This window comes from Phytophthora infestans, genomic scaffold, assembly GCF_000142945.1.
Source record: "Phytophthora infestans T30-4 supercont1.152 genomic scaffold, whole genome shotgun sequence".
In the NCBI taxonomy this organism is placed as follows: domain Eukaryota; phylum Oomycota; class Peronosporomycetes; order Peronosporales; family Peronosporaceae; genus Phytophthora; species Phytophthora infestans.
The window spans coordinates 49,778-61,699 of NW_003303607.1; the positions used below are offsets into that span (position 1 = coordinate 49,778).

Sequence of the window (11,922 nt, forward strand, 5' to 3'; positions counted from 1 at the left end):
ATCAATCTGGTTCAGGATGCGGGACAGCAGCTGATCTTCATGGAGTTCCCGTAACTCCGAGGGTGATTACTTGAGAGACTCCACCCAAGCCCAGAACATGTCCTCACAAGAACGCCAGTTGGGACAGTTCTCGGGAAGAACCCAGGGGTAGCCCCAAAGAGAGAGACCACCCCGGTTTTCGGGCTTCTTACGACACGTCGTGAAGTCCTTAAGAGAGATACGGTGTGGCGCGAGAAGCATACACCGAGCCGCCTCCAAGTTGTCAACAAACAACCGCTCCTTTTGCACAAGGGTGCGCTCATAAACACCCCTAGAGGTGTGGCCGCCAACAAGGCCACGAGGAGCGACGAGAAGCTACAGGAAGAGGTCAGCCCCAGAGCTCTCCTCGGGAGACCAATACCCTCTTGAGTTGATGGCAGTTTCCTGGCTGACGGGTGCCACCACCGAACCCCCACGCGTACGCTGGGCAGCTTGGAGGTCCTCCCGCTGCTGGTTGAGGTCGTTAAAGATCTCCCGGGGCTCAGGAATAGCCCCCTCTTCCTCTTCCTCCTCCTTCTCGTCCTCTTCATCCGAGGAATCGAAGGGGCCCCTACGGGAGTACCCAGTCTCCTTCTCCTCGCGGAGTGGAGACTTCGAAGCCGTACGCTTCTTAGAGGGCTTGGCGCCTTCGGCTTTAGCGGCCTTAGCACGCGCAAGACCCTCGGCAAGCGAGAGACGCTTGCGAGGTTTTTCTTCCTCGTCGCAACCAGCTTTTGGAGTGCCCTTAGCCTTGACGGCCGGGCTCTCAGAGTGCACCGACGTCCTGGGACTGTGATTACCGTGATCACTAGCGATCGACTGCACGCTGTCGTCTTCGTGCTCGCTGGGCACTGGGCTATGCCATCCCGTAGAGCCCACAGGAGCATCGTGCGTGCTCCCGGACTCGGCTTCGTCCTCACTGTCTGAGTCGAACTCAGCGAACCGAGGGTTCGGACGGTTGTCTGGGGAGGCTGAGGGTGACAAATGGCATTACTCCATAATGTCATTGATGTACAAGTGGTAAATGCAGTCTAGCGCTATCAGGTGTTAATGCCGCCAGTAGTAAATCCAGAAGTTGGACAACTTGCTGGAAGATTCCGAGTCCGGAGCGTCGGTTTCGTTTAAAAGGCTGTTCCTAATCTCACTTTGCTATTTGCATTCTCTCAGATAAGCAGTGCTCGCACTAGTTTAACTAGCTAACTCGCTCCATGACGGCTCGTCGCACAAACCGAAACCAAGGGGCTACTAAAGCTCCCGCTGATATCAGGGCGACCCATGGCATGGCGCCAATCCAGCTCGAGGCAGCAAACGCCGCTCCGGGTATTCCGTCTCTCCCTGTGATTCAAGCCGTAGCCCCTGGTGCGACCGAGCCCGACAATGAGCCTCGCCCTGCAATGGCAGGTGTGGCTGGAGAAACTAATGAGGATGGTGGTGAGAAGGAAACTGGAAGAATTGACTTGAGGAACGTGAAGATGGAACCTTTTTCTGGATTGATTTCCCCAGGAGCCTATGACTCTGGCGTCCGCGACTGGTGGAAGCAATTTGCAGATCAACTAGAGGACGCCCAGGTCCTTGCAGGACAACAGTGGTCGATGAATGCCAAACAGTCAGCGCTCTCGATTTTTCTTGTGGATTCCGCGAGGCGTTAGTTGAAAAATTACCGGATTGAGCATCCGAACGCGTTATTCGAAGATACAGGCAACGCACTCGTAGCTATGTTCCGTCCCAATCTAACAGACCAAGAAATTATGCCCGGATTTATTCGGAGGGCAAGCGCCACAGAAACATACCAAGAGTACGCAGACAGACTCATGCAAATGGCTGACGGCCTAATGGGTGGTACCACCAACGCAGCTAACGTACAGCATGCCCTCGGTACGTTTTTGAGGCTGGCTCGGCCGCAGAGGAAGAACATCGTGCAAGCCCATGTACGTGGCAAGCGAGGTGCGCCTGGGAGTATTTTAAATGAAGCAGTTGGGTTCTTGTGCGAGCTGGCCCAGTCAAATGGCCGTCTGGGCGACTACAAGTGTCGCAAATTACTGACGGGTCCCGTGCAGCGCACACCGACAGCAAAACAAGAGGTTCTGACTCAAAGCCTAACAGCGCTAAGCCGAAGCCTAAGGCATACAGCCCGAAAGCGAACGTGGCAGTCGTCGAACGAAAGAGAAAACCTACCAAAATGCCTCGACGTGGCGGTATCGTGTGTTATATCTGCTCAGAAGAAGACCACACCGCCAGGTACCCCCGCCAGCACCTGAGCAATATCACGGAAAAAACTTATCAGTCTCAAGCGCAAGGTGACTCGGAAAAACCGAAGGAGGCACGTGACTCAAAGGGCGAGTCCTCGGAAAGTGACTCAGCTTGAAGTTTCGGCGTTGGGTGGGGTCCGATCCTAGTGGATTCGGGCGCATCGCACCACCTGACGAGCCGGGTTGAAGGATTTGAAGTCGCCGATGACGACGTGACGCTCGCCATTCGAGTGGCTGACGGAAGAACGGTCATTGCGAAAGCGAAAGGCAGGCCACACATCAAGGCGCTTGTCCAAGACAGAAGCGGAAACGAGGTAGAGCGAGAGTTCCTAGCGGAAAATGTCTACCTGGTCGACAGGCTTCCTCACACTCTGCTATTGGTATCAGCTTTGCTGCGTGGCGGTCATACAGTAAGCTTTGGACCAGCCAGCTGCACCATAGCGGTGTCTCGAGGCAGGACAAGATGCATCGCGCGATTACGCGGCGGTGTGTACTCAGTGGTAACCTCTCGGCAACATGATGCAGAGCTAAATGCAGCACACGGACTGTCAGCCACAGCTCTCGGAAGAACTTTGGAAAATTGGCATAGGAGATTGGGTCATGTCAACTATGAAACTTTAAAGAAGATGGCTGGTGGAGGAGTCGTTCGAGGTCTACGCATAGCTCCCGGCCCAAAACCGTCCATGTGCACCGTATGCGCACTTACTAAAGCGACACGGCAGTCAATCCCAAGAGCTCGGTCGAGACCCGACGAAGTAGCAGACGGTGTTTGCCACATCGACTTGGCCGGACCAATTTCTTTCTCTATCAGTGGATATAGATACTTTATGGTGACTTCGTGCAGACCTACGCCATCAAACGCAAAAACGAAGCGCCAGGGATGGCGAAGCGGTTCCTGACCACGATCGAACGGCAAGCTGAGGTGTCTGCGAGTTCTATTAAGGTGATTCGTACAGACGGAAGTACTGAGTTCCTAAACAAGGACTTCCGGAAACTTGCCCACAACCAAGGCATACTCATGCAGCATACCACGCCATACACCTCCTTTCAAAATGGAGTGGCCGAGCGGAGTATTCGAACGGTGGCTGAGACTGCGGCCACCATGCTCGTCGATTCTGGATTGCCTCATAAATTGTGGGAATACGCGCTTCAACATGCAGCGTACATTCGAAACCGAATTCTTCGCCGAGAGCGACAGCAACACCCTATGAGCGTATATTCGGACAACATCCTGACGTGAGCCACATCCCTATATTCGGGCAAGCAGTCGTAGCGCGAGTGCCTGGCCAGATTCGCCACAAGAAGAAACGCTTCGTCGACACTAGAGGGCAGCTAGGAGCTTTTATTGGGTGTACTGAGGATGTCAAGGGGTTCTACGTCTATACTAAAGGTGCCTCCCGATCGAGTTTTGCTTCCAGAGACGTCTCGTTTGTCGATCGCATGCTGTTTGAAGTCGACCCCACTACCGCAGAAGATGACGCTTTTGACGACAGTGAAGATGAAGAAGTGGAAACTGACCTACAGAGCCATCAGGAGGGTCGTGAAGGAGCATTCCCATCCGAACTGGCCGCCGTCTGACGCTCACAACGTATCGCACGCCGAGCTATGGTGCATGCCCAAGCGATCTTAGTCACGGGAGAAATTATCAAGGAGCCACTGAATCTTACTGAAGCAAAGCGATCACCACAATGGATGCAGTGGAAACAAGCTATTGACGATGAGATAAGTTCCCTTTTTGCCAACGGAGCGTTCGAGTGGGTGGATCCTCCTAATGGTGTACGTGTACTCGACCACACGCTGCAGTTTCGCTTGAAGGCAGGGGCGGTAGAAAATGTGGAGCGTTTTAAAGCGTGTCTTTGTGCTCGAGGTGACAAGCAAGTGTGGATCGTTCATTTCATAGAAACCTACGCTCCAGTCGCTGGCCTGGTTACTGTTAGAGTCTTCTTTGTCATTGTGGTGAAGCTTAAGCTTCAAGTTCGTCAAGGTGACGTCCCGGCTGCATACGTGAAAGCTGATCTGCCGGAAGAGATTTACGTGAAGCCAGTCCCTGGATACGCGCAGCAAGGAGATGAAGGCAAAATATGACGGCTCCGAAAAGCACTATACAACCTACGTCAAGCTGGACGCGAGTGGAACAAGGATATTAACAATTTCCTGATTGACTATGGGCTGACGCCTTCTCAAGGTGACCCTTGCCTTTACTGTGCTCAAATGGCTAGCTCTCTCCTGCTTGTGTGCATATATGTGGACGAAATACTGGTAGCGCACGAACAGGAGGAAGAGTGCCAGCGACTCATGACCGCACTTAGTCAGCGATACCAGGCCAAGGACATGGGCACACCACATCAGTTCCTGGGAATGAAGGTGGATCGAGCTGCAAACGATATGATATTGCTGAGTCAGACAGCCTACACCGACGAGGTGCTTCACCGATTTGCTATGGAGGAAACTCGACCTACTCACCTACCAATGGTAGCAAACACTCGTTTGGACTTTGCGGATGACGGCCCGTCAGAGACGGAACGCGCGAAGATGGCAAAGATGCCGTACAGACAAGCAGTTGGGGCGCTGCTCTACCTGACCCGGGTCTCGATACCATGTTCGTGGTCGGTCAGCTCGTAAGACATGCCGCTAACCTGACGAAGTCAGCTTGGGATGCTGTCAAATTTCTCCTAATGTACCTTCGTGCAACATGAAACTTGCAGCTCAAACTGGAACCTAGCAGCAATGATGTAGTCGTCACCACAGATGCAGACTGAGCCAACGATCTCGTGATCAGAAAAGTGTCTCCAGCTGTGTGGTGTATATATTCGGGTGCCCGGTTGCTTGGTCAAGCAAGAAACAGACAATCGTATGAAAGTCCAGACGGCGGCTGAGTACGTGGCGGCAGACGCTGTGGCTGAGGACGCATTGATGGTCCAGCTGATCGCTAACGAGGTACTTCACAAGAAGTTGCCGTTTAAGCTGATCATGGACAGTCAATCTGCAATTAAGCGTCTTCAACGAAATGGCCTCAGTGATACGCAGAAAACAGTCGACGTCATGTATCACGCCGTGAAGGACTTGATTCACAAAGGTGAATTAACAGTGGAGTGCATTCCTACTGGAGACATGCCGGCAGACTTACTAACGAAGGCCCTCGCCCGGACACAATTTCAGCGCAAGCGGGCCCTCGGTGGACTCGTAGAAGCGTCAAGGTAGCTCAAGGACTCCATGTACCTCTTGTGGGGGGTGAGCTGGCATTACTTCATAATGTCATTGATGTACAAGTGGTACATGCAGTCTAGCGCTATCAAGTGTTGATGACGCTAGTACTAAATCCAGAAGTTGGACAATTTGCTGGAAGATTCTAAGTCCGGAGCGTCGGTTTGGTTTAAAAGGCTATTCCTTATCTCACTTTGCTATTTGCATTCTCTCAGACAAGCAGTGCTCTCACTAGTTCAACTGTGACGGACTGCGGCGCTTGCTCGTTCGCGTGCGCACAGCCGCGTCACAAGTTGAGCCAATCGCCTCGGAGGCCACCTGAGTAGCCTCCTGGAATGCCGATCCTTTGCCGTGAGGCTTAGTGCTCCTGGCCTTCGCCCATCCGGCAGCAGCCTTGAAGCGTGTCTTCGCACCGCCCTTCGCAATGCCACGGGGCATGGTAACGGTCGATGAGGAGACCAAGAAGAGGAGCGCACAGACTGCTGTTCGAGGCTCTAACTGTGAAGTGAGCCTCCGCCGCGCTCGCGCGGCCAAGTCGATGTTTTTCGACTTCGAGAATGAAAGTTTGTGACGTACACTTCTTCATTCTGATTGGTCGGTAAACCGAACCTAATTGGGGGAGGATGTAACGGGGTACGTAGCCCTAAGAATACTCCTAGTTACATGAAGTGTGACACGTCATACTTTCGGGATATTTGGTACAGGTACCAAGTTCGTCCAAAGCCAGCTGATGACATTGCGTTTCTATGGGTGACTTGTAGTTTGTATTTAGCTCAAGCTTAACCTACCTATAAATAAACTCAGTTACAATCTACCTAAATTGACCTGTGAACTGCCGTTTACTGAGAGTTTGTAAACTCTCGGAAGCCAACTTCCTCTAGCGCAAGGTGCTGTGTGACCCCGTCACAGTTGATCAGCGCAAGCGTGCGACTCGCGACAGTACCGTGATATCAATAGATGATAGAGTAGGAGTAATATTGACGACTGATACTCAATGGTAATAAGAGAGTTCCATACAAAATACGAGATACTATCACCCTCTGCTCACAGCATTAAACTACTCTATTTAACTTTAATGGAGTTTCAAAGTCCGTGGTGTGCTGTGCATAGATCATACACTCCGCGCCACATTAGATCACACCCACGTCGGTGGCTGTAGCTCACTCAACTTTTAGAGTTTGGGTGTGCTATTTAGATATGTTGTTCCTATTATCGCACAGAATAGGCTACACGTGCTAACGATTGCGATTTTGCAGTTTACACCAGGGCTCCAATACAAACAATTGATTTTGGCACTGCGACACAATAATCACGCACGCCTTAGTTTACTGAACTCAAGTACTATGTATCTTAATGATAGTGTCAAGTGTACATGAACGGATCAACATTGTATGGCGTGTGCCGATAAAACTTGCGACAGCTAGCTGCGGTAGTCACCTCCGGGAGGTATTGATTGGCAGCCGTTTGGAGGAAATATTGACGATGGTCCTTCATGGTCACACCGGGAGGAACACCAAGAATTTGGCGTCGGTTTTCTCGCATAAACGCTTTCAGCAATGACTTGAACGAAGAGAACACATTCTCTATCGGGTTCAACATCGGTGAATAAAGGACCAAGACGAAGTAGTTTTGCATCTAGAAATTCATCCTCTTCAAAGACGCTTTCTGCCCGGCAATGGCACGGCGTGTTGTCGAGCACCAGCACAACATCAGCTAGCGTGAGTTCCGACGCGTCCCGAATGTGGCGCAGAAGCGAGCGAATGAAGTCATTCGTGTTGGCGTGGCGGTTTGTAACGAATTTGGTCTCGTTGTACACTAATCCGTTCTCGCTAATGCAGGCGATGACGTGCATGTTTTGGCCACCGCCAGCAAACACCTTCTTCATTGCACGGCGGCCACGTAGACTGCGCCCACGCGTACGTGTAGACCACAAGTTAAAATTTGTTTCATCCATGTATAGGATGATCTTTCCCATAGCTTGGTACTCCTGTAGCTCAGCAAGATATGTCCGGCGTTTCTGCTTGTTTGTCATAGTGTTCATGTATTGCGGTTTCTTGTGCATTTGCTTCAACGTGAAACAAGCTGCGTCAACGTTGTTCTTCACAGTTTGAGGAGCCACGACGACGCCGTGCTCGTGCTCAAGAGCGTCTGCAAGCTGACGCAGCGTGAGGTCGGGGTCATCACCTAGCTTCTTAAGCCAAAACGCTAGACAAGCATCTGTCACATTGCCTCCCCGCTTGCCGCCTCGCGGATGAGCAAATATCTCCTCTCCACGTGTAACGTGCTTGGCTACCCACGCTCGTGCGGTGTTGTGATTAACACCTGTAATGGGCCCAACTCCAATTACATAAGTAGGTAAAGTGGCACACTCACTTATTGACCAATCAGGTATAGACTTGTGTTTGAGTGGTTCACACGAGGCCAGGGGTAGCCGCCCTGGTCCTAAATAAATCCGAGTTGAATTTGACACAAACCTAAGACTTGGTTTTACTATTGCGAGCTTCCTCAACACTATAGTGTAAACTAGTGACGGTATCTCTTACCCTGTTACAACACCAAGCTCCTCAGCGGTCTCCTCCCACAAACACCCCCTTCGCGCGACCTCCAGGACTCGAAGCTTGGTCTCCAGCGCGTAGCGCGCGTAGCGTCTTGGCATCTTTGGATGTTTTAGCTGCTCCGGAAGTTGCAAAATGGAAAGTGAAAGCCTCAATAGCGCGCAGTGGTGGCGTTTTGGCGCGAACCGGACCTTGCATAATACTAGAGAAAGCAAGATTGGCGCAAAATGAGCGCTTCCTTGGCGCGCTTAGACGTTGAAGATCGCTGGTTTCGTATCCTTTACAGCCTGATTCGAGCTCACTACACCTGATTTATCATTTAAAAAGGGGTTTTGATGAACTTGCAGTTGCGTTTCATAATTTTGCTTTTGTATTTGATGAATGAATTGTGCTTTGCATCGACTTTGTCGCACTTATTAGTGCTCTAATTCATACTTATCTTTTGCACCAATTAGTGCATAATTTCCCACAAGTCGTTAAGATATCCAGTGGAGAGCAGGCCGCACTGCGAAACTCACAGTGACTAGATCAATTTGCAGCGTCATGTTACAAGTCCACAACGGTGCGTGTATGTCGCCACGGCTACATGTTTACTTCAGGGAGCATGCTAACACGGACTCTTGTCGTCAACGTTTATTGCGCTGTGAGCTAGTTAGGCAGCACGAGCTTCTTCGCTGCACTGTCAGCGCCAGTGACTCGTCTAGACCGACAGGACTACACGACTATCGGAATTATTATGCTGGTATGACGCTCATCTTCGCCAACACTCTGTCTGGCGTGCCAGATCCTCTTCAAACGCCGGCATCTCGAGCACGGGACAACTAACAACGAAGGTACCGTTGCCAAAACCTCACGAGCAACTACATTGAAAACACTCACGCATGTATGTGATGTCATGTCAGCTAAATACAGAGCAGTATGGTGAGGGTAAGAATACATAAGACATAATTTGCAAGTAAAACGGGCTCGCACTAATTCTGGTTTCGTCTTCATGATCTTATGTACACACCGAGTCACTGTCGTTGACGCTGACTCCGACGGGGAGGAACTCATCGATCAGAACCCGCCGAGTCCGTACAACTCCGAAGACGAATGGGATGATGAGGACCAGTCCGGAGGACACGACTCAGCGGAAGACGACGACTACATAGACGCCGGCGTTTCCAATGATAAAGGAAATACATCGGACCGCCGAGAGAACTCGGCGGGAGACCAGAATGGCTCGTATCGAAGTTGGGGAAACTCAGCGAGCCGACCTCCGCGACCGTACTACCAACGAGAACAGTCGAACCGTGGAGATGGATCACGCGACAACTCTCAACGTGGACCTTGTGCAGCTTGTGGAAGAATGGGGCACTCGGCTCACTACTGTCGACGACGCTGCAAATTCTGCAGACAAGTCCATGAAGGCGGCCAGTGCGAGCTTTTTCGTTAATACGAGAAGCTGGCTGCGCTCGTGAAAAACTCTGTCGACAAGTCGAAAGTGCCAGAAGACCTGCAAAACCTTTACGCGCCGAGTGATTTAAACTCGGCGGCCCGCCAACACTGACTGGGTTGGAATATGCCGGGCTGCCACGGTCAGCTGAACTTGCAGTTGAGGCAAACTTCTTCTTTGCCTTCGTAGGCGAAGCAGGACGGCCCGAGGGAAGAAGCGGGGATGGCAATTGGATGTGTGAAATCGACGGAATTGAACGTGAGCTCGGTGAGTTAGATGATAACCACCGAGCGATTGCAAGTGTAACTCGGCAGTCAGACCAGGCTGTGCATCGTACCAGAATCATGAAGCTGCTTCCGGGAGAACGGCTGGGATGGTGGTCAGCACAGACGTTTGATCGCCGAGTTAGAATGAGAGCCCTCGTATTGGGTGCAGTGAACGACCGAAGGACCAAGATATTATTGGATACCGGAGCAAATGTCTCGGCGATTAGTCAGTACTTCGCGAGGAAACTGCGTCTCAAGAGAGTGGCCAGCCGAGATAAGCGAATCGACATACAAGGAATAAGTAAAGACAGAATGGTGACAACGTCAAGAGCAGTTGTAAAGGTGTCACTCGGCTGGGAAGTGGCATACGAGTTTGAAGTATGGATAATGCTTCATCATGCCGGAGTTGATTTGATTCTCGGCACCGACTTCATGATCCCAGCTGGGATCCGTCTGGATCTGTACAACTCGGCGGTCAAGCTACCCGATGAGATGGTAATCCCACTCATCCGATCAAGTAATGCGCCGACCAAGACCGAGTTCGGACCAAATGTCCCATGCGGACCACCGGACGGGTTAACGATCGAAAGTCGAATGACCGCTGAGTTCAAATTGCCCAGGCGACAACCCAGTGAGTCGACGCATGACTTGTGGGTGCGACGGACGAAGGGTTGGATTCCAACGGTTGTTTTTAATCGCCGAGGAAGATCAACCCACGTCCTGATTACGAACGTACGACGGACGTCAGTCTGGTGCCCACCTCACTTTTATGTGATAAAATGGCAACCACACGGAGTACTGGCCAATGAGGGATATGTCCGCGTGAACTCGGCGAAGTACCGTGACTGGCAGATATTGGCCTTTGAGTCGGTGATGGATAAAGATTTGCTGCAGAAAGAACAACGACTGTACGAAGACTGGTTGTCACACCAGCCGCCAGCTGTGGAAAGACGAAAATACCCAACTCCGACGGCGGTGGAAAGACGACCTCCTCCAGTGGAAAGTGGACCAGAATTAACATGCGCTGAACGCCGGAGAAGGATCGAAGCTGATACTGAAGCCGGCGACTACGAGAGGCGTCGCGGTAACGCAGACGTCATATCGACTTCAGGGGTGATAGGGGCGACCCGGCTATAAACTCAGCGTTCAAGCTGGAAGACGTCCGAGCGGATCGTACGCCGGTGCTACACGATGGTCAAGATGTATCCTATCAGCTGTCCAAGTTTGAAGACGACGGCGCCATTTCTGACGTCAACACGAACTCAGCGGTTGAAGGAACAAGTGAAGTAAGGGCCAAGGAAGACGTGTCGGCGACTGAAGACTCAGCTATAACGGAAGGAGACCTTGAAGAACGCTCGGAGCGCGCCCTAAGTGACGCCCAACCCGTTGCTGACAACCGAGCCAAGTTTGGAGTCATTAGACCAAGTTCTGCAGCCGTGGTGAACTCAGCGATGGGTACATCGGAAGCCTGCATTATCCAGTCAGGGGCAGTGGACTCGGCGTCAGCAGATCTAAACACTGAGAGTGCCTCGGACGTGGCCACAGCATGTTGTCATGATGTCAGCTATACTGAGGACGCGTTTGCGTGCACGGAAGCTAGTTCTGCCGTCACAACCAACTCAGCGGTTGATCACTCCGACGCGACCAAGGACTATGATAGTCGGGAGGTACTACTACCTGAAGGAATAAAGCCGAACGACGACCCAGCTACGGCGGACTCAGCGTTGGAGACTATAGAGACTACGACCGGTCCGGAAGTGGTTAGACAGCGTGACAATGATACCATCTACCTCGGAGCCAAGTTTGAAAACGCAGGAGTCAGATCGACCATCGCAGTGAACTCAGCGATTACGGGCCCTGACGCAGCCGACAACTATGAATTACCAGAGGTATCACTGTTGGAAGGTACTATAGCTGAGGTCGGAGTAACGAACTCAGCGGCGACGGTGTTCGACCCCGGCGGAATTGACTACAGTTTAGGACAAGCTGAAAATGACGAGTGCAACTCGACGAGAGACCCAACGGAAACCCTAAGACAACACTACTTGGCTATCGCCGCGACCGAAGACGATCAAGAGGATGATGTTGACGATGGTACGACCAACGCCTTTGAGCGTAGTGGAACAGATCTGAAATTGACGGACTACGCTCACGAGCTGGCCTTCCTTCCCGACCTAACTGAAGTTGAACCTACC

General features: G+C 51.7%; 1 protein-coding gene across 1 annotated transcript; it reads right to left on the minus strand.

The window, feature by feature from the left end:
• Positions 1-6,833: 6,833 nt before the first annotated feature.
• On the minus strand, positions 6,834-7,533 carry PITG_20267 (uncharacterized protein; the record flags this gene model as incomplete). Its single annotated transcript, XM_002895591.1, has 2 exons — positions 6,834-7,031; positions 7,132-7,533. The coding sequence occupies 2 exons, from the start codon at positions 7,531-7,533 to the stop codon at positions 6,834-6,836; spliced, it is 600 nt and encodes a 199-aa protein (XP_002895637.1).
• Between the last annotated feature and the right edge of the window lie 4,389 nt (positions 7,534-11,922).